Source organism: Saccopteryx bilineata, chromosome 6 (genome assembly GCF_036850765.1).
Source record: "Saccopteryx bilineata isolate mSacBil1 chromosome 6, mSacBil1_pri_phased_curated, whole genome shotgun sequence".
Lineage (NCBI taxonomy): Eukaryota > Metazoa > Chordata > Mammalia > Chiroptera > Emballonuridae > Saccopteryx > Saccopteryx bilineata.
In genome coordinates, this window is record NC_089495.1 from 94,741,259 (window position 1) to 94,765,711 (window position 24,453).

General features: G+C 34.1%; 1 protein-coding gene across 4 annotated transcripts in view; it reads right to left on the reverse strand.

The window, feature by feature from the left end:
• PCDH17 (protocadherin 17) overlaps positions 1 to 24,453 on the reverse strand; it is a 93,378-nt gene that overhangs the window by 13,651 nt on the left and 55,274 nt on the right. For 2 of the 4 annotated variants that reach the window (XM_066234622.1, XM_066234621.1), the window contains exon 4: positions 8,301 to 8,384. The exons of 1 other annotated variant lie outside the window; for it this stretch is intronic. In XM_066234622.1, coding sequence (XP_066090719.1) covers positions 8,301 to 8,384 — 84 coding nt within the window. Of the gene's footprint in view, positions 1 to 8,300; positions 8,385 to 14,221; positions 14,274 to 24,453 lie in introns of all 4 variants that reach the window. One more of the 4 variants, XM_066234625.1, reaches the window with a different exon arrangement.

A 24,453-nucleotide genomic window follows, 5' to 3' on the forward strand; every position in this document is an offset into this window, starting at 1 on the left:
TTGAATGGCTTAGCCATTCTCATTCCAATGAGATCCCATTCTGCTTGCTTTTCTTAAACTACAGAAAGTTTTAATTTATGCAACTGATATTTTTATTAACAAAGTAAATCTTGCATTTTATGCTTCTGCATTAGAAAAATATATTCTTCCTGCATCTTATCTCTCCTTCCTCTTCTTCTAATTTGTTATTATTATTAACCAACCATAAGAATGCATATGATCACATAAGTGAAATATTAAGAAATTCTTTCAGAAAGCCAGAAGAGAGAAAGTATGAAAGGAAGAAGATTCTTGCAGGTATCTAGGAGAGAGATAATACATACTCTTGTAAGGCAAGTCACAAATAAGGTAGATAATGAACCTCAGAAACCATTCAAAGTTGATGCTGGATATCAAGAAGAATAAATGATTAAAGAAAATTCTTGAAAATTTTCTCCAAAATAAGCATATTTATTTTGGATGAAGATAATGCCACCATTTTCCCATTGAATTATATATTTTAACATTGCTCCTTAATTTTCATTTTTTAGTCTATTTAGTCACTGAGATCTTTATACATCTTAAGGATCAAGACACTGAAACTGTAGTATGTTATTTCATGTTCCATTCTTTGAGTACACAGAACACACTCAATATTCACTCTTCTGAATTTGAACAAAATACTGTAAGTGATGTAAAGAAACATTAAATTACAAATATATTGCTCTGGCTAGGTAACTCAGTTGGTTACAGTGTCTTCTCAATATGCCAAGATTGTGGGTTCAATAACCAGTCAGAGCACATACAAGAATCAACCAACGAGGCCCTGGCCGGTTGGCTCAGCGGTAGAGCGTCGGCCTGGTGTGCGGGGGACCCGGGTTCGATTCCTGGCCAGGGCACATAGGAGAAGCACCCGTTTGCTTCTCCATCCCCACCCCCTCCTTCCTCTCTGTCTCTCTCTTTCCCTCCCGCAGCCAAGGCTCCAATGGAGCAAAGATGGCCCGGGCGCTGGGGATGGCTCCTTGGCCTCTGCCCCAGGCGCTAGAGTGGCTCTTGTCGCGGCAGAGCTACGCGCCGGAGGGGCAGAGCATCGCCCCCTGGTGGGCAGAGCGTCACCCCTGGTGGGCGTGCCGGGTGGATCCCGGTCGGGCGCATGCGGGAGTCTGTCTGACTGTCTCTCCCCATTTCCAGCTTCAGAAAAATACAAAAAAAAAAAAAAAAAAAAAAAAGAATCAACCAATGAATAATAAATAAGTGGAACAACAAATCAATGTTTCTCTCTCTCTTTCTCTCTCTGTCTCTCTCAAGTCAATCAATAAAAAAAATTTATAACTATTGGTAATTTATAATAGAAGTGACCACCCCTTACAAATTACTAATTTCAAAACCATTCATATGAATTTGTAATGTCAGTTAAGATATATGCGCAAGCCCTGGCCAGTAGGTTCAGCAGTAGATCATTGGCCTGGCGTGTGGAAGTCCTGGGTTCAATTCCAGGTCAGGGCACACAGGAAAAGTGCCCATGTGCTTCTCCACCCCTCCCCCTCTCCTTCCTCTCTGTTTCTCTCTTTCCCTCCCACAGCCAAGGCTCCATTGGAGCAAAGTTGGCCTAGGCACTGAGGATGGCTCCATGGCCTCTACTCAGGCACTAGAACTGCTCTGGGTGCAACAGAGCAACGCCCCAGATAGGCAGAGCATCACCCCCTAGTGGGCATGCCGGGTGGATCCTGGCCAGGCACATGCGAGAGTCTATCTGACTGCCTCCCTGCTTCTAACTTTGAAAAAATACAAAAAAAAGAGACAAATATGTGCATATATATCTTTTGCTATGAGTTATACAGTATTAAAGAAATATCAGTTCCTTCTGTTAAATGCCTTGTTTATATAAAAATCCAAAGTTCATTATTTTTTATTGAGGGTACTATTTTAAATATATGCATGGAAACATGAAGATCAGAATATTTTCCACTTAAGAATTTTTTTAAACCAGTGAGACTATTATTAAAATTAAAGCCTATATTTTAAAAATCACCTCTTTATAATTCTGAATTATGAAAAGGAGTAAGTATCTTGAAAACAGTAAGAATCTTGAAAAACTATACCTCAGCATCGAGAGGAAAAATCTCCTAGATTTTTTCTTTTGTCGTGTTTTGATTTTACTTCATTGTGGTGTCAGATGTGTCAGTATCTATCTGTCTATCTATCTGTCTATCTATCTATCTATCTATCATCTATCTATGTATCTCTCGCACTTTAGTTAGCTGCCTCTGTATCTCACATTTTATCTGGCAACTATCATCAACATTTGAATAATTTTAATATCTTGTAATTTTAGATTCTTGAAAGGGTTAATGCAGTTCCAAAAGAACCTGATTTATATGCAGTGAGAAACTATGGTCTGGTATGCAATAGTCAGTAAAAGCTGTTTGGTTTACAAGGACAAATTTAAAATTCTAGCCACTTCACACCATGAATTTCAGGCCCAGGATTATTTAAATATGCTACTACTCTTTCTCTTTAGAGAGGATGTTTTCCTTATGCTTTTATTGCCTGTGTGAACTAACCTCATCTCTGATTACAACACCGTTTTTGATCGCATAGATGAATACATCTAAAATTCAAGTCATCCTCCCAGCCAAGTAGTAATCCTGTACGGAAGGTCAATGAAAACATGCCTATTAAACTGAACTCTGCCTAAGAAGCAAGCAAGACTGTCTTATTAGTGATTTTTCTCTCATGCTTGCTATCTGATTTCTATCAGGATATATATCTACATATTTGCCAGTTTAAATCTTGTTCATCTTGTTTTTAGCATTTGTTTGTTTCCAATTGTTAGGGACAGGTAAACAGAATCAGGTATCATTTTGGACATTCTTAGAAAATTTATTCAAATGCAAGTAATGCTCTCCTGCTTATTATTTAGTAATCAACATTCACCAATTAAATTTGAGAATAACGGTACAATAGTTTTAAAAAAGGGTTTTAAATTTTTTTGTATTTTTAATAACATTATAATCTCCAAAAGCTATTCACTGAATTTATAGAACTCTAGAAACAGACCTAATGTTTCAATTCCAATCTAACCTCCAATTAGATCAGGGGTTCTCAACCTTTCTAATGCCGTGACCCTGCAATACATTTCCTCATGTTGCGGTGACCCCAAACCAAAAAATAATTTTGGTGGCTACTTCATAACTGTAATTTTGCTACAGTTATGATTTGGAATGTAAATACCTGATATGCATTATGTATTTTCCGATGGCTTTAGGCGACCCCGCTGGGGTCGCGACCCACAGGTTGAGAACCGCTGAATTAGATGGACATGATTCCAAAAGAACAAATGAGTGGCCCTGGCCGGTTGGCTCAGTGGTAGAGCATCGGCCTGGCGTGCGGGGGACCCGGGTTCGATTCCTGGCCAGGGCACATAGAAGAAGCGCCCATCTGCTTCTCCACCCCCCCTCCTTCCTCTCTGTCTCTCTCTTCCCCTCCCGCAGCCAAGGCTCCATTGGAGCAAAGATGGCCCGGGCGCTGGGGATGGCTCCTTGGCCTCTGCCCTAGGCGCTAGAGTGGCTCTGGTTGCGGCAGAGCGACGCCCCGGAGGGGCAGAGCATCGCCGCCTGGTGGGCAGAGCGTCGCCCCTGGTGGGCGTGCCGGGTGGATCCCGGTCGGGCGCATGCAGGAGTCTGTCTGACTGTCTCTCCCCGTTTCCAGCTTCAGAAAAATACAAAAAAAAAAAAAAAAAAAAGAACAAGCAAGTGTGTTGCTCAGATCAGTATTTTTTATAAAATATATAACATATTTAAGAAAGAAGTAATACAAGGCCTATTTTCTTTTAAGAGTTAAAGGAGTAGGAAATGAATATGAAACTATACTTCATAAATGATTTCTATAAAAATTACTTATACTACAATTAAAAATAAAACAAAGCTAAATGTCTTAATGTCTTCAGTGTGTATGCACACACATGCACAAATCAATAATATGTTTTGACTAAAAATTGTGAAAAAAAATTTTCTGCTAAAACTTTTAAAATTGATAGTATCCCAAAGATAACTTTAGGCTAAAATACAGGCAGTTGAAACCTAAACAATTTGGCCCTGATTTTACTAAAACAACTCCTACGACTAAGCTACTAATATTACTGCTATTATTATTACAGATAATTTAAAAATATATAAAGAGTAAGAAAGGAAAGATAACTGACATTTTAAGTGAAGCCAGTTATAAAAATTACTTCTCTAAAACCACTGTTCTATTATCTTGAGTGTGCTGTAAGTTTATTGAGAGCTGGTATTTTTTATCCTGTACGATTGGGTCATCCCAAGATTGAAAATTTAAGCAAAATCAATACACTCAATATCTATGTTCTAAAGTAAATATATTGAAGTGTTTCTTGTAATGGGTTTTACTGGCAATGACAAACCATTTTTCTAGTAACAGCTTTAATAATTTGTAATCATTAAAACACTGAAACAATGAAGAAATTAAGGGAAGAGGTCAGGAAACTCACATACAGAAAGAGAGGAGACTGGCTTTCTGGACTACCCTGCTATGCAATCAAAACAAGGGTCAAAAAGCTTTTGGACAAGACCATCTTTCAAGCAGAGCAAATATAAAAATATGTTTTTATGGAATATGAAAGTCTATTGATACATAATGTAGGTCAAAGTGTGTCGACAGGGGTGTTTTAAATACTTTCTTGCCTTAGAGAGTACTTTCTGTGATTTAATTGATAACCCCTCCCAGAGCAATGAGCAAACAATAAAAGTGAAGTGTATTATTCATGATTAATAATAACAAGCAAATAAGTATACATATAGAAGAATTTATTTTTCAGATTTATAACCTAAATATAATCTGAAGGAAATTTATATTGACATCACTGGGAGAATTTATTGAGGCCGACTTTTTAAACTTAGGCATGGTATATTTTAGCATTTTCATTTAAATACCTGTATGCTCAGTCTCAGAAAGAAATGATTCCTTGTACTGCCAAACTTATTTTTGATTAGCTGCTTAACAGTTTCCATGGTCATTACTGAAAAAGGTTGTAATTTGAACTACTTCATTTGGTGTTCAAAGCTATCCATAATCTGGTCCAAATAAATTTTGGGGGCATTTTTGTCATATAAGAAAAGAAATAAACTTAAATTCTAACAAGTCAAATCTGTGCACTCTCGTTTACAACAAGTCTGTTATAATCTTTAGAGAAATGGCAGCAATTTTCTGATTAAACCCTCACTATATTACTTACATTCTTTTAGACTGATATGGGACTAGAGTCAACTGAAGAACGTGTAAGCTGTTATTGGACACTTATTTGGGATCAAAAAGTTTCTGTCCAACGGAGAAGTAATTTAAACTTGAGAAAGTGTCACTCTAACCTTAAATTATCATGACTTATTTTAATTTTGCAGGTTCATATGAGTGTATGACTTTATCTAAAATGATCTAATATTAGAAGGCAAGGTTATTATCTCTAGAAGTAGAATAAAAGTTAACTATTTAATGTGGCAAATATCTATGAAAATATTTAATATTCTTTCATTGAATTGATAAAAAATATACATGATCACAAAAGAAAATTATCTAGGTAATTACTACTATAAATATGTTCATTTTGGTAAGCATTATCAAAAAATGAAAAAATTATTACTTTAAAACTATAGAAAATAGAAACTTTCTATCTATTGGTATGGTTGTTTTATTATTGAAAATGTTATAAGCACATAGTTTTGTATAAGATTAAAAATATAAGTGATTTGTTGTAAAATTAAACATATTCATAGTCTAACACATTTAACTCTGATCTACTTATTATCTATAAGCATAAGGGTTGTATCTAAATGAACCATATGCTAGGGAGATAATAGTGATTTAAACAAAAAGATAGTTATTTGGGTTATTTAATAATGCATACATAAAATGATTATATTATTCATAATAATTCTAGTATAATAATAAAGAAATATATGTACAAAACAGTAAAATATTACTTTGAGTAAGTGCTAATAATTGAGTTCTAAATTCAAAGCATTTTATTATAGTATATATATTAATGAAAAATAATCACAAGCTTCACTATCTCAACACTTGGAAGCATGAGTTTTGAAATGATAACTTCCAATATCAGATAACTATCAACAAAGAAATATAACTAAAAACCAAGCATACATATCCTTACATAAGTAACCATTGTACATATAATAAGAGCACACGTTCCTATATCAGATGAAAATGAATGGAAGAAGCTTTGCCAAAGGGCAAAATTCTCTTAGATCGATTTAGTAGGCCCCAAAATAAAGGCCAACAGTGCCAATAACAGCTCTGTTTCCTGATGCTCAGTCACAGCTCCCAGTTAGGTTTTTGTTTCGAGTCGGTAGACTGGTAAAGCACAGATGTGTACATGCACAAATGTATACATGTACCTGGGAGCATATACATGTACATGAGAAGAAAATGGATGTCAGATCAAGAAAGATATTTTCAGGAACCCATAAATTAAAGTAAAAAAGAATTTGTACTTAAGGCCCTGGCTGGTTGGCTCAGTTGTAGAGGGTCAGCTGGCGATTGGAAGTCCTGGGTTTGATTCCCGATCAGGGCACACAGGAGAAGCGCCCATCTGCTTCACCACTTCTCCCCCTCTCACTTCCATCTCTCCCTCTCTTTCTTTCTCTCTTTTCCTCATCTCTTGCAGTCATGGATCAATTAAAGAGAGTTGGCCTAGGTGCTGAAGATGGCTCCATGGTCTCACTTTCAGGCACTAAAAAATGGCTCCAGTTGCAATGGAGCAAGGGCTCCAGATGGGAGAAGCATCCCCCCTAGTGGGCTTGCCAAGTGGATCTCAGTCAGGGTGCACATGTAAGAGTCTGTCTCTGCCTCACCTCCTCTCATTAAAAATGAAAAAAAAAGAAAGAAATTTACACTCAATAAGCTAAAATGCTTTATTGGTATAAATGTTATCCTTGAATTTAATTTCTACAGAACTGTATAATAACTCCTTTTCCCATCTGATTATAATTCAATGAAGATAAACTTACAACTATTGAATTTAGGTAACAGGAATATTTTATATGATTGTATGTGTGCACACACACATGTAAAAATTTCTACCTCCCTCCTCCAAATCACTAACAAGTATAACTGTCCTAACTTTAACATCATTTAAGGCCTTTGTGTGTATTTTCTCTTCAGTTTCCATTCATTTCCATACAGTAATTAATGCAAACTCTTCTCTTTATTCTGGCATGAGTAAAGCAACACAAATAATTGTAAAAGTTATTGTCAGATTGCTATAACATACACATGTATTTTTCAAGCACAGCAACAACCTGGTATACTAGTGTTCTCCACAGGCTAGTTTCCCTTATGTAGAAATTAAACAACTCAGTAACTAAATAAATATCTCTGAAACATTCAAATGACCCAAAGAGTTGAGCAATATAGTTGGCAGACAGAAAAATACGTGGTAAACTAAAATTTCACTCTTGAGATAGATACCTATTTCTTCCTGCCTTTCACTTAATCCATCCAGTTATTTCAAATTTCAATGTATTTTCCCAGAGCGTCTGAGTCACATCCAGAGCACACTTAGAGATTAAATTATATTGGCAAAACTTATCAAGTTCAGGGATTTTAATATTGATTTTCACAAGCTACTACAATTTATATGAATTTCATTCTGCTCTGCCTTTAGGAATTCATATTAAAATTGGGTGTAAAGATGTTACAAAGTAATGTGTAAAAAGCCTTTAATATATTTCCACAAAACAACACTTATCTAATATGAAGTGTAATTGCCTGTCCAAAAGAAAAGAATAATTTAGGGACCTAGTACCTCAGGTGAAACACAGTTCTTTAGGTTGTAACATTGAAGCAGGTTGCTTTACACCCACAACTAACATGGCCCCCAAAGTAATCAGTCCCCTTTCCTGTATTAGCCCACTTCCATTCCATCAGTAATTTCCGTAGCATTTCCTGCACTCTTCCCAAAGTGAAATTACTGTGAGCGGTAAATTTCTTACAGTAAATAATTAAGAATTAGGTCACTTAAAACTCTTTTAAGAATAATAAATATGAAAAGCCCTGATATAAGTGAATATTTAACAATCTTTTCAAACCCCCAACACCACACAGCTTTTCCTGAAATTAGTAGTACCAAAACAGTAAAAATTATTTATTTATGATAATATTTTCCTTTAAAAAATAGTCTACAAATTCTACATTGGTATGTTTAGAGAGAGCCATTTTTGTGTGTCATAATCTAACAAGTAAAATTTGGATCACAGAGGAGAAAGCTAACAGATGAAGAAATTGCTCACCTTTAGGAAGCAGATCAACAGACTGAAGTCTAGTTGTGATGGTGTGTAGGGTGAGGATAGCAAAGGAAAGCAAAGTCGGGAATGCTTGAAAAATAAAATATTTTTAGTTAACAAATAGAAAAATCAAGTGGGAAAAAAGGGCCAATTGAATCATGAATCCTTTATTGATTTCAATTTTTTTATTAAAATTCTTTAGATTTGACAGTCCCCAAATAAAGTTATTTGGTATCTCCCCAGATACATAAGAGTTAGTCTTATTGGAAGAAAATTAGTGTTTTAGAATATTTCTATTTAGAGAGATAGAAACAGTACAAAGTAACTACATGAATGCTCAAGTCCATGGGAAAAATACTCTCGTGATAATGATGGATTCATATATCCCAAATAAAATAAAAACTTTTCCCCCATAGTGGGTAGATGTAAACAAACAGGCCACTAAAATTAAAGTTGCAAATTGTTTATTTTTAATATCCCTAGAAAACAAGCTTTTATTTACAAAGTAAAACATCTACTGCATCTTAATGTTACACAAACGTATATTGCCTGGAACTTGAAACAACAGACTCTTTGTAATTTATTTATTTACTCAATCACCTAATTTATTTATTTACTCAATCACTAGAAACCTTCAATTTTTAAACGCATATTGACTTTAGTAATGGGAAATACATATATTTCTGTAACAATTACTATTTTTACCCAACATAAAACATTTATGTAATATAAAATGAAGGAAATGTGACTTTTTTTTTCTTTTTATGAATGTCTAACTTAGGTGTATTATAGATGTGTATAATTGATCAATTTCTTAGACTTAAAAAAACATTTTGTTTGTGTTAATATTATTGAGATATGTGCAGTATATATATGAAATCGATTGCTATCTAAAAGTGTTGCCAAAAAGAAAGTGCCTGTCAGTGAGCAAAAGTAGCTTTATATTTTAAATGGTCTCACTTTCTAATTTTCAACCTTCATTCAACATCTGCTGTTTGTCTCTCCCCTGGATTGTAATTATGCAGGATTCCAATGTAAAACACGTTAAGTAGTTAATAACAAGCATTCAAACATTTTTTACCACATTGTTGGCCTACGGATGTTTCTTTCATTTTCCCCCCCCATGGCTTCTTGTTTAATTTGTGTACGTTTCTCTCTTATTTGTAAAGTATATTCCCACAACAGATGGAAACACCTGAAATAGGTCTGACTCATGCACATGTTCAAATGATGCCTGTTGTGATATTTAACAAAGTAAAGAGAGTAGAGAATATACGGAATATTAGGGGAAAGGAATAACTAATATTACAGTTACTTTGTTACTATGCTCAATTTAAAGTTCAAAAAAGATAATCTGGTATATGCCAAAGACATATGAGGGATGCTACATAGTCTACAACCTATATTTATTATTGTCTTAAACTGACTCAATTGTCTTTTTTGCATATAACTCAATTCTCTTAAATTTTCAGGCCTACCAGAAATTAAAAAGTTTCTATCCACTGACCATTTTACCATGTAAAAATCACTTTACGTTTTTTTGATAATAATTCAAACTCAGTGATCAATACCTAAAATATTTTACATATGGTCAAAATATGCCAGATATTTTAAAAATAATAGAACCAGAGTCATATAAGGTATAGAACTTTTTTTTTTTCCAGAAAAATATATCCCATCTAAATTGGAGAAAACAAAGTAAAACAGGCTAAGTTGTGCATCGAGTTGGATATAGTCTCCTCCAATAGTCATGTCCCTCTATAACAAAAGAATATGATCTTATTTAAAAATAGTGTCCTTGCATATGTAACTACTTACAATGAGGTCATATTGGATTAGAGTGGACCCTGCTCCAAAAGGCTGGTGTCCTTATATAAGAGTAAACTGAGACAAAGAGAGAGTGTCTGAGGGAGAACCCCAAGTGGCGAAGGAAGCAGAGATCGGAACCTTGTGTCTAGCATTGCCGGCTTGAGACAAGGGAGAATCCTCCCCTGGAGCCACCTAGTTTATGTTTTTTTGTTCTAGAAGTCCTAGAAAATCAATACTGATTTTGTTACCAGGGACTGAAGAGCTATGGCAACAAATATCTAAAAATATGGCAGTGACTTTGGAATTGGGTCAAGGGAGTAAGGTAGAAGAATTTTGAGATGTATGATTTTAAAAAGCTTAAATTTCCTTGAGGAGATTATTTTTAAAATGTGGACATGAAAGGTGATTCAGCTCCAGTTTCAGAAAGAATAACAGCTGTAGAGAGAAGTGTCTGTCATCTTAGAGAATACATTTATAGCTATATCGTCATGAACACAATATATACAGAAATATGAATGCAAAAGGTGCTTCTCGTAAGGTCCCAGATGAAAATGTTAATGAACACTGCAAGGCAATCCTTGTTACAAAGTGGCAGGAATCTTGGTCAAATAAATTGTTGGGTGAGAAGCAGTACTTACCAACAATGAACTTGAATATTTAGCTGAAGAGATTTTCAAACAAAGAGTGATATATGCAGCTGGGTTTCTCTTCATTGGTTACAGTAAAATGTGAGAGGAAAGAGATTAATTGAGGAATGAGCTTTTAAACAAAAAGGAACCAGCACTTGATTTGGAGAAATTTCTGTCTATGCAATAAACATGCTCTGGAAACAAGGACAAAAATGTGTGGGACAGTCGTTTGCTATAATGATTAGGCATGTGACTTAGGGGTCCAACCAACCATCTCAAAAAGTATCAGGATTAGAAATGGGGCTTTCAAGAAAAGTCTTGTGGAGAATACTCTTGTCTAATGGTGGGGATTCCCTCAACATTCATGGAAAACAAAATTATTGAAAAATTACACAAGCAGAAACACTGTTAACATGGAATGAGAGGGACAGAGGTGTGATGAAATGAAAGAAAAATGACTCCAAGAAAAAAGGGACCAAGAAAGGCAGGTTACTGCCCCAGAAGGTCAACTGAGATTAAAGACATTAAGGGCGTTAAGACATAAAGAATTGCTCTCAGGCCTTAAAAATCTATTGAAATTTGCCCTGCTGCATTACCAGCTTCTTTTAGACTAGTAACCCCTTTATTCCTTGCATTTTCTCTCTTTCAGAATGAGAATTATCTCTCCTATACCTATTTCACTACTGTATTTTGAAAGCAGGTGACTTGCTTTCTCGTTTCCTAGAAGGGACCCATAGCCAGAGTCAGACCAACACATGATTCACGTGGTGAAATTTGAGACTTTTTGAGTTAATATTTAGATGAGATTTGGGACTTCAGAGTTCATCCTGGAAAGTGTTCAGACATTGGGATGAAGTTAGGAGGGGTTAATGGTTTTTGTAAGTGATACAGACATGAATTTGTGGGTCAGGAGAATAGACTGGGTTGAATTGTACTCCCTCAAAATTTATGTTGATCTGAAATTAAGATTATGGTCTTATTTAGAAATATGGTCTTCGAAGATATAATTACATAAATGAAGTCACTTAAGTTAATACGTATTTGGGTGTGTGCTAATCCAATGACTGCTGTCCATAAAGAAGGGAAACAAGAGACACAGAGACAATCACACAAGGAGAACACAATGTGACCATAAAGGTTGAAAGGGAGTGTCTAGGATAACCAGCAACCACCAGAAACCGGAAAGAAGCTAGGAAGTATCCATTCCTAGAGCTGCGAGGGAGCATGGCCGGCTGATACCTTGATTTTGGACTTTTAATTTCCAGAAGTGTGAGAGAATAAATTTGTTATTTTAAGCCACCCACTTGTTAGGTGTTTGTTGCAGCAGCCCTAGGTCTCTAACAGAGACTGTCAAGAAAGAAACTTCAAAACATAAACTAGCCAGATACAAAAATGTGACAAGTTAAAAAATAGACTCTAGAAAAGTAAAACAGGATTAATGTGACTAAATTACAATGTTGTCTTTTATATTATGGTTCAGGAATAAACTAAATTTGGCATAAGAAACAAGTACACATGCCAGTAAAATGAATGCCGCTGACGCTGAGCATAAAACTCAACTTAAATCACCCAGAAAAAGTGTGTCTGTTTGTAAGACCATTCCACTTGTTTCCAAATAATTAGAAATAGACTATATTTTTAAAACACCTGCAGATTAAAGACTGTGCATATTTTTAAAGATGGTTGACTTCTCTCTTCAGTTTGTATTACTTTTGATATGTATAGTATCACATTTTTGGTAACATCTGTATAACAACCTCGCTTAAAATTTCCATGTATACTAGAAGGCTATTAAAGTGTGTGACTCTATGAATATGCACTATGAGTGTTTGGACTGTGGATAGTGTGGATAGATGATTCAAATGCACAGCTGCTCAGCATTATCTCAAAGCATATACTGATACATTTTTCCACTTCTGAGGCAAAAAGGCACACTAATATTAAATATTCAATTTTATACACTTACTAGGAGACATCTGACTACATTTTTTTCACTTAAATAAAAAATAAAGCAGAAACATATTTCCCTTAAGAAATATATTAAATTGCACCAAAGGATATTGCACATAAACAATAGTTACATGCACGATTACCAAAGACATTTCATTTTATGTTAATTTAGTGTACACACACACATACACTATGTTTGGTTCTTTATATGATAATACATCAAATCATTTTTTATGTGATAATACATCAAATTACCTTTTTTCTGTGAGACATTTGTCTTAGTCCACTGGGCTGCTATAACAAACTACCATAGAATGGGTGCTTACACACAACAGAAATTTATTTCTCACCATTCCGAAGGCTGAGAAACTATCCTAGATCAAGGCAACTGCAGATCAGGTGTCTGGAGAGGAGCTACTTCCTGGTTCACGAAAGCTGTCTTTTCCCTGTGTCTTGACATGGTGAAAGGAAACCCCTTTTATAAGGCCACTAATACCATTCATTGGGGCTCCACTCTGATGATGTAATCACCTCCAAAAGGCCCCACCTCCTAATATTATCACATTGAGGATTACCTTTCAACATATGAATTTTGGGAGGGGGGGGGAATACATTCAGTTAGTAAAAACACTCTATTTAATAAAAGATGATAAATGCTGTGGGAAGGGAGAAAGCTAAATGCCAAGTAACTCTAAAAAGAAATTGAGTAAAATCTCACTACTAGCCTGCCATGAAACAACCTAAAAATAAATTAGAAAAAAAGAAAACCTGTTATATTTCATATATGTATGTGTGTATATGTATATGTTATTGAGTATTCATGTCTCTTTGTAAGTGCAAAGCCAAAGAATCAATCCATCCAAATTATATAATATATGTCAGTCATTGAAGCTTGTATAAAAACTGACAGTATCATATACACAAATGCAAGAAAATACTTTTATTGTTTTGTTATATTGTTCACAATAGAATTTTTATGCCATATTATTTCAGTTTCTTTAAATGAAAAAAAAAATCAGTTCATGTTTTATTGTAGCATAGCAAATAACACCCTGTCACTTGGTTTCAAATAATATGTTCAAAGTAGCATGTCTACATCTCAGGTTTCAGTGCATTCCTCACAGGGATCTGAGTCACTGAACCAAGCTTTACAGTAGGGAACAGCTATTAAATTAAAGTTATTCTTAATATTTAGCTCTCAATCAGTATTCTAACCCAGAAAAGTAATGCAAAGTTAGATTCTAAGAACTGATTTATTTTATCAGAACTATAATCAAAGTGGAAAAAATCTTCAATACAATTTGGGTTTTATGTAATATTTCTGCTGACTACTAGACTGCTTTAATGAGCAGACTTTGTAATCTTGCAATGCTTACCAAAAATTCATGAAGACATAAAAGCCATGTAATCATTATTATCCTTGACAATGGCTACAGAGAAAAGGAAAATCATTTAATTCACAATACTTTAATGTCAAAACAAAATAGCAAATTGACAGGTACTGGAATAGTTTTGATTAAATTTCTAGAGATTACAAACCTGTACAGCTGAATTCACATTTATTTTAGGCTTGAAATCAGAGGACAGGTATCTAGGAATATTAAGACATAAAACCTGTTCAGAGATAAATCTTATCTGAAATTTTTTTAATGTGAATTTTGTTAACTCAACAATAGTAACAAAAACAGTAAAAAGAAAAAGATGTCATTTTTATGATAGACAGCAAATATCACTAGTGGTCTATACAATCAAAAATACCCAATTTATATATCTTCAACAATAACAAGTTATGTTTTGTAAGTTTATTCATTATTCTGGCTTTGGAAATTCAAATCGTATTTTATTACATTAAAAATTTATAGTAAAACAAATTCTAGCTTAATTTGCGAAAACCTGCAAAACGCTGAGTTTACTAAGAATACTAACTCTGGTGTTAATTTGAAGTCCAACCAACTGGGAACAATAACAAAGTGGAAATGGAGAAGGAACGAAGCTAGTCTCCTTCTTCCCAGACAGAGAAGTGGTTTTATGAATATACAGGAAGACTTTGTGATTAAATTATAGCCAGATTCATGAGACTTAATAAACCCATAATTGTTTCACAATCTAGAAAAAAATAAGGCACCTTTAATAAACTTTTTAATGAACTTCTTGGCCAAAGAGCTCACTTCTTTACAAAATGAGATCATTTACAAAGTGAGTTAGCTGTCTGACTTGTGAAATTTTCATAAAAGTAAAGTGATGATAAAAAAACACAATTAAGGCAGAACACACAAACACATATGTACATCTGCACACACACATGCTTACACACTTATACTAGGAAACAAAAAGCTGGTGTCTCATGGGAGACTGCCAGCATCCCTTGCTGCACTTTGCTCTCATAGCTCGTTCCTTCTCTTTGCAGAAGTGTATAAGCATATGTGTGTGCAGGTGTACCTGTGTGTTTGTGTGTTCTGCTTTAATTGTGTATTTATATCATTCTTTGAAGGCACAGTCAGCAACATGGGTTCAGAATGTGTCAAAGGCCATGAGGAAGGGAGAATGTTCTCTGTGTGTGGGGGGTCATTTATAAGCCAGACACTACCTGTTCACTACACTCAGCTGTGCATTGCACTGTCAAGCACACTGGACACAACAAGAGCAGCTATATAATTTTTTACTTTAGCTACCTGTTCTGTTTGAGGAGGTGAAAATTTCAATCTCTAATGCTGAATTCCTAGAAATATCAATAATGTTGGACAGTAAGAATATTGGGGAAATGCCAAGATTATATTTAGCAAACCTTACAACTGGATCTAACACTTCACTTTGTGTTTTCTGGGTCACATCGCTTAGCTTCTTCATCTTTCAGTTCTTCCTCTTTAATATGGGATATCCTTATAAGACTGTTGTGGGGATCGAGTGAGCACATACATGGAAATCACTTAGAACAGTTCATGAAAACCACTCAATGAATGCTACCATTAGGATATGATACTAGGGCAGAAATGGCAAGCCGAGGAAGTAAAATATAATTTGGACACAAACTCAGTTTGAATACAAAGCCTCTGGCAAGTGAAAGCCATTCATTTTAGTACCCTGTGCTTTAGCATCATAGAGCAAAACACAGTTATTGTTGTGGCTCTTTTCAAAACGCCTAATATAAGTCTTTCTCATCCTACACTCAGGCATATAATGAATAAAACACATCATATTTTGGGGGTTGCTACTAATTTATAATTTATGTTAAAAGGTAATAGATATACTATTCCCTTAGTCTAGGTCATTTTACAATGAATGGAATCAGAATTCCAGAGTTATTGATGATCTACCTCCATGCTTTCTCTTTCAAGAAAGAATGTTGAAGATATACAAAACAAAAAGTAGACAAGATGCATTTTTTTGAAGAATAAAATTACTAAAGGAAAACCAATTTAAATAATTATTTCTCTGTTCAAACAAATATTATTATAAAATGCAAAGCAAAATTATGGGGTATTTTTGCTAGTTGTTAGAAGACTCATAAGTATGCATTTACTACCCTCCGCTTTTATGAATTCTTTAGTTGAAAAATCTGAAAAATACCAGAAAGGATTTGACTTGGACCACACACAAATCAGAAATAAATTAGGATTCAAATGTATTCCCACGTCTACCATACAGGTTTTTTTTGTCATTCTTCACTTCTACAAATTATGTTACAAAAATTCCAGAGGCAAAGAGCATAAAGAAATACTGTGATGAGGTAATCAGAGAAACTGAAAAGTGATGCTAGCTTTTGTCTCTTTAATTTTTTAATAAACCAAATTCCATTTTTTTTTTTTTTTTTGCATTTTTCTGAAGCTGGAAACAGGGAGAGACAGTCAGACAGACTCCCGCATGCGCCCAACCGGGATCCACCCGGCACGCCCACCATGGGGCGATGCTCTGCCCACCAGGGGACGATGCTCTGCCCATCCTGGGCGTCGCCATGTTGTGACCAGAGCCACTCTAGCGCCTGAGGCAGAGGCCACAGAGCCATCCCCAGCGCCCGGGCCATCTTTGCTCCAATGGAGCCTTGGCTGCGGGAGGGGAAGAGAGAGACAGAGAGGAAAGCGCGGCGGAGGGGTGGAGAAGCAAATGGGCACTTCTCCTGTGTGCCCTGGCCGGGAATCGAACCCGGGTCCTCCGCACGCTAGGCCGACGCCAAATTCCATTTTTAACAGTTTTCCCATCAGACTTTAATGATAAAACAGAATATTAAGAAGGTTTATTTTTAGATTGCCCTTCTATTCATAATTTTATAGGGTTTATTGACATTCAAAGAAATAATGACACACAAAAAAAGTACATCTTATTTAACTCTTAATTGAACATTGTGGAGATAACTCTATTTTTAAATTGAGTGGCCTGAACTTTTCTTAAAGGTTCAGGTTTCCATGTGTATGACTCACTGCTCACATAGAGAATAACAGTTACATAAACAAATTTATTTTATATTTTTCTAAAAATATTTGGTCAACAGTCACATAACTCCAAATAAAGGAAAACAAATATTCACACAGATATTCTGATCATCTCTTAAATCAAGTATATCCATCTAAGCTTTTTTACTTACAACTATTATTTTCGTGCAAGCATAATCTTTATGCAGTTTGAATCCCAAAAGAGATATAATTATGTGTGATAATTTATATTTTAAGACTGAGAGAAAGTTTAAAATTTACTTAATAAAGATAAAAAGTGTTTATTTTGCAGGTAAGAAAACAGGTCCAGGATAGTGGCAAAACAGAAATTATTCTCCCTATCTCAGGTACAGTTCTTTTCTCACAGTAAATGTATCTACATATTTTTATTTTTATGTTATTTTATTGTATTCACCCATAACAGGATAACCACATAATATATTGTCAAAGAGAGGGTATATTTTGGCAATGAAATTAATAATTATTCCTGCACAACAGGTGTAAGTATCTAGTAAAAACAACACATTAAATTAAAAGATAAAAGACATTATATCCAGAATGAATAGGCAAGTATACAAAGAGACAGGGTAAATTAATCGTACAAAAAAGAAAGGAGAAATACAATGTGTAGATTTAATGAAGGTATTCTGAAGGTGCTCACTTGAGTAATCAAAGTATGACAGATCAATAATTAAAATTAGATAGATAACTGAGAGAATAGTTTCTTCAAAATTCAGGAAATTAATAGAAAGGAACTTTCACCCTCTTTCTTCATTTGGGGAAGATGAAAACAGAGATATGATTTATTTCTCTCTCTCTCTCTCTCTCTCTCTCTCACACACACACACACACACACACACACTTTAAAAACATAAATCAATGAAGCATCACTAAATATAGACCTTCTAATACTTCTTTTGACACAACATCAATGCCTACAACAGGGGTCCCCAAACTTTTTACACAGGGGACCAGTTCACTGTCCCTCAGACCATTGGAGGGCCGTACTATAAAAAAAACTATGAACAAATCCCTATGCACACTGCACATATCTTATTTTAAAGTAAAAAAACCAAAACGGGAACAAATACAATATTTAAAATAAAGAAGAAGTAAATTTAAATCAACAAACTGACCAGTATTTCAATGGGAACTATGCTCCTCTCACTGACCACGAATGAAAGAGGTACCCCTTCCAGAAGTACAGCGGGGGCCGGATAAATGGCCTCAGGGGGCTGCATGCGGCCCGCCCGCAGGGCCGTAGTTTGGGGACCCCTGGCCTACAAGGTAATACACATAATAATACAAGCGAAAGCAAAACCATTCAGACTTCCTATGGCTAGTAATTATCTAAGACACTTAAAGAGCCCTGCAAAAGTTAATCTAATAAATCTGTCATTATCTCTAACATTTCAAATATGTGCCTTGAGCTAAACAGTTCTCAAAATGAAGCTCTATTTACAAAGTACTGAATCCAAGTGGGGGAAAAGATGTCAAGGTTTTCCTAATTTTTTTTCCTTTTAATTGTTGACACGAAATCATAAGCTGGAATGTTCTGATTTTCCACAAGGTGTCACACAACATTTTTTTCCCCCGTAAATAAATATATGCAACCTAACATGAATGTGAAGGGGACTGCTCATGTGAGTCTTAACTCTGAAGCTGGCTTTTGAAATGTTCAAGGCCATTCTTAAGGCAGTATTTCTGATTGTTATTTCTCTATGACCTGCATGAAAGCTGAATCAGCTTCAGAATTAGAGACAATATGTTGAAATGTTTTTTGAAAGGGTCATATTATTCAATGACTTCTGTAAAATAGGTAAATTTATTTTACTGGGTAATGATCAAAATTAGTCATTGAAATCATGAAAAATACAATATGCTATTTGGCACTTTCAATGACTCGAGCAGGAGAAATTGCCCGAATTCTATCATCTGTGTTTCTCAGGAAGATGAGGTAAAAGCAGTGTGATCTTTATAAACCACTGAAGACCAATATTTGAGCCATTTACCTTCAGTAACAAAACAAGTTTCTTCCCATGAATATCTCCCAGTAGTGGTGCTAAAAATAAGTATATAAATGAAGGAGCTTATATTATTTTAAAAACTAAATGAACAAACCTCTCCTCTTTTATATGTATCCCTGTCTATATTTTCTGTGTTTAAATGCAATCAATTAAATAAATTTAGAACATTTTATAGGCCTATGACACTACAAAATACACAGGGTCAAGGTAAAATCTTAATTGATAAAACCTTTCTGTACATTATAAAACCAAAATATACATTTTATTACTTTATCAAGATTATGGATGTTCACTCTCATTGAATTCAGACACTCCATTGTTATGACTTGGCTATGCATGCGAGATACTGGAGTATCTGAGATACTAAAGTATCAATATATTTTAATATGTTAGAAAGAACAATGGAAATCCAAAGTATAATTATGATCTATTTGATTTCATATAATGAAGATAATTTATATTCATTTAACATGAAGTACATCACACTTGGAGAATTGGTCCTGTTTTGTTTCTGACCTCTTTTCAAATTTTCTTTGTGGTTTAAAAAGAAATCACTTTTGCTTGAACTGTAGTATAAGGATGCTAAACCCATAGACTTTGTTTTGTATCATTGTTAATAGTTTATGTTCTTTAATAAAAGCACAGTCTGGAATGTTTGGCTTTGGATGCTATATACAGGTTATAGATAGTGATTCTTATCCAAGCAGTACAGTTTGGGAACACATAGTTCATAGTTCACTGCTGATAAAAACATGGCCTAATCAAACCTAAAAAGCAGATAATATTGTACAAGAGCTATCCATGTTGGGTATCAGAGACAGTTGGCTTCCTATCATCATTTTCTTCATTTTGTTTATTTGGCAAGATATCGGAATTCCTTTTTTTCTATGAGTTGTATATAATAGATGTAAAACATATTAACATAAATCTAAAAAGATGGTTTAAAAAACAAATATTTCTTCAGGAATAAAGAAAGTCATAGGTTTCTAGCATGAAATATTCATGCAGAAATTTGCTAAATTGCTGTTATGCAACATGGCTTAAATGCATAAAAACCATATTTTACTTTATGAATAAATAAGAACTACTCTCCACAGCCATAAATGTCTAAAAATGTAAAAAGCCAGACTGAATTCATTGGTTTTCCTGTTAATGAAAACTAGCACAAGCAGTTCAATGGAGAGAGGGGCATCTGAAAATTTAAGCAGGTGTCAAAATGTAGAGAAGATTGTCTCCATAAAGACTGGATTCCTTACCATAAAAAAGCAAATGAGTCTCTAAAAAAAGTAAAATTTCAACAGTAAATAAATAAATAAATACATAAATAAATAAATAAATACTATAAGGCAGCCTGACCAGCTGGTGGTGCAGTGGATACATCATCGAACAGGGACGCAGAGAGCTCAGGTTCAAAACTCAGACGTCACTGGCTTGAGCTCGGGCTCACCAGCTTCAAACGCGGGATCACTGGCTTTAGCGTAGGATCACAGACATGATCCCATGGTCATTGTCTTGAGCAAGGGGTCACTTGCTCTGATGTAGCCTTTCCCCCTTGATCAAGGAACATACGAGAAACAATCAATGAACAACTAAGGTGCTGCAATGAAGAATTGATGCTTCTCCTCTTTCTTACTCCCTGTGTCCCTCCCTCTGACTCTCTCTATCTCTGTGAAATCAATCAATTAAATAAATAATTAATTAATCAACTAAAATAAAAGGCAAAAAGAAAACAACAAGTGATAATGATTCCACTCAATGCAAGTATTTCCTAATGATTTCTTAAAGTCTACTTCAAAAATCCCCAAAATTTAAGAATTATTTAAAACAAATTAAGTGGGCAATTATCAGTTTATTGAGAGTGTCAATCTACAGCAGATGTGGGAGGAATTTTTGATGAAAGCACCGCCAACCTTTATATTTGACTTCTTTCTTCTACTAACACAGATAAAAAACTTAAGCAATGTCATTGACATTAAAAAGCAAAAATTACTTTTTCGTCATAATGAATTTTAATTTATAATTCTTTTCTAATCTCTATTGTTAATACTCAAAATGTGTGAAATCTCATATCTTGCTTGCAAAAAGAACAAAAAACTAACTTTTTCTAGCCAGTGTAAATGATAAAAATAAATTTAAATCTCACTATTAGTGCTTTGAAATATGTAATTTATTTTGTTGAATATAGTTTAAGATAGAGGGCAAACAATTAAGGTTAAAGAATTTTAAAACAGACTAATTATTTTCCTTATTATTTTTGTTTGCAGAAACATGTATATCTGTATTTTTCTTTGTCAAAATAATCTATTTCAAATACTTAACAATTTTTACTGATATTTTATTTTAATAAGTTTCTCTATTCATTTAATGTGATTTTCTTTCTTAAAATGTTAGGGCTAAATACTATTAATTTCTATAAAATTCTAAATCCACTTTTTGCACATTTACAAAATAAGAAAACTTTGTGTAAAACTGAAGATTTAAATACTTTTATATTATCTGCAATTTTTATGTATTTTACACTCAAAAATTTTTTTATAAAATATTGTCTGTTGAAAGTTAAAAGTAACTGGTTTTAAAAATCAAAGTAATAGTGAAAAATAAAATACAAAGGTCAAACATCCATTTCGATTCCTTGTTCAGAACAACTGTTATTATATCATATATGTATAGAATTATGAAGTTTACACACTGTTCATGTATATCAATACAGTTGAATTTCATTTTTAAAGAAGGTGGGATTTACATGTAAGTTGTTATTAGTTCTGGACTTCTAAAGGATCCTAATATCTGGTGATAAAGGAACAAATGGCAAAATAAGACCAGAGCCCAGGTTTTCTGTTTCACTGTCTACTCCTACACAAAACAAAATACATTGAGCAGATTAAAAATACAAGAATAACTGCTGAGCAATATTTTATTTTTTATTTTTTTGCAGAATAGGGGCATAACATCTAAACTACCGAATATTTAAAAATCGTTAGGGACACCAATGATATTTGTAAAGAGTTGGATACAATGTAGAGACATGGTACATGGCAGAGAGGTATTCCACCATACCAGTCCATGATACTTAAATTTTGAATAATTTTCTTATGCAAAATTAACATTACTTCAGAAAAGCTTATGTTTAGGGTGGGGTGGGAGGGGGAAAGGATGATCAGAAGACTATAATTTTAAAATGAGTTGGTTTTCATCGACATAAATTAGTAGATACAATTTTCCTTGAAAACATAACTTACCTGTAAAAACCATGTTTCCTTCCTTTCCACATCCTCCTTCCTTCACTCCTAATTTCTAATTGCCATTTTATCTTGTGCTTTTATAAGAAAGCCTTGTTTCTGTCAGCTACTCAAGACCAAGGCATTAAGCTAATGCTAAATAAGAGACAATCATTTCCAAGCAAACTAAATGTGTTCATGTCCCTCCTTTTAGAGAAATATCTAATTTTAATATGTAAATTATCAACATACTCGAAGCCATTGTTTCATACAAGATACCCTAAAATAAAGAAAAGAGAACTCAATTTTCTCTTTTTCTCTATATACCTGTTATTAATTTATTTGAAAAAGAAAATGTAGTTGATTGCATTTCTTGCAGACTACGGGAACTTTTCTCAAAATTACCTTAAATTGGACAATGAGACTTGCACTTTCTGAATAAAAGTGTGTTCTATTTAGCAAGTATACTGAACAGAAATCAAGTGGTTAATAAAACACTAAAGTGCATAAAGCACAAAGGTCAATATCTTCCTCCTCATCATCAAGGAATTATAAAAACATCCTGACCCAGCTCCTTGGACACACAGGAGTTGCCATCCTGATTCCGAACCTTGATTAATATACTCTAGAATGATACATCTGGCAATGGCCTACATAGGCTCTCTCTGAGGGCTGGGGAAAAAATAGACTCTATGAAAATGGAACAATTATACTAACTTATGCTGCAACAGTTTTTTTTTTCAGCAAAATAAAACAAAACAAAAAAGGTTATAAGTTTTAAAATAATCAAATGCCGATCTCAAGAGAACAAACTTCACTTCAGGGTAGTGATAAAAAAGTGGGGAAATTTTATCTTTACATGGTGTATTTCAGAGACTGCAGCTAGTATCATGTGTGTCTATTCAATAATAAATGAACTCACACAGACTTCATTTTGAAGGTTAAAATTTTGCTTCTAACTTCTGAATTAGCTAACGCTTCATAACATTTCTCTTAATACTGTCTGATCATTTTTCACAGGAAAATCCCTGCAAGTAAGAGGCAGACTGAACACAGGACAGTCGTTCATTGTCACCAAAATCTTTTCACATTTATTACTTACTGGTTTAACAATTGCTCTCTATGATAAGTATGCAAGGCATTGCTAACATAATTTTACAGATATAATGTTAGCTATTATAATGTAGCGATGGCATTATGCTCCCAAAACTACGCCCTCTCTGTCAGGCATTTTTAACAACACCTTTGGCTGGAAAAAAAAAAAAGTCTAACTCTTATACACAGGCTGGCTTACCTACTTCTAGTTTTCATAGTTTGATAACTTAGTTGAGGTTCAGCTTTTGCCATGTCGCAGTAAGATTGATTTCATTCTGCCTGTAACTTGATTTAGAAAGAAAGTTTAAACTTGCCTATGAAATATCTGTGATGTGTTGCCATCAGTTCTCTGGACCTCCCTGCTATGCCATTCTTTATGTAGATTGCCTTGAAAAAAATACTTCACTGAATGCTATTACATGGTCTCTACAATTTATGTATGTACAGTTTATAAATTGGAAGTATTCTTACAAATTACTTTGACTTTAATTGGTCTCTGAAGACATGGCTGGAATTGTTACAAAAGAATATAAGATATAAAACTATAAAAACTTAACAGTTTGTTAGATTTTCTTCTTAAGTTGGGGACTTATTAAACTATATTACTTTTCTTTTCTAGAAGTAGGTAAACCAGCCTGTGTACAAGATTTAGGCTATGTACAAGATTTCTCAGCTAAAGGTGTTTCACAATACATAAAAAATAAGACCCAAATAAGTAATTTGATTTTATTTACCATTTCTAAATGAAATATATATGGCCCGCCTCCACACTGATTTTCCTTCAACTGTTCTCATAATATGCTGAAATTATAAAACCATAAAATACTAAAGAGTAATACAAAAAATACTAGTAGATCTTAATTTCCAAGCATGACTATTATTTGAGAAAATATATCTTGTGTCCTAACTCCCTGCTACACCTCTGAAAGTAAGTAAATACCTGTATATCAGGTGCCTTTTTTTATTTTAATTTTTACTTCAAATACTATATTAATGCAGAATGA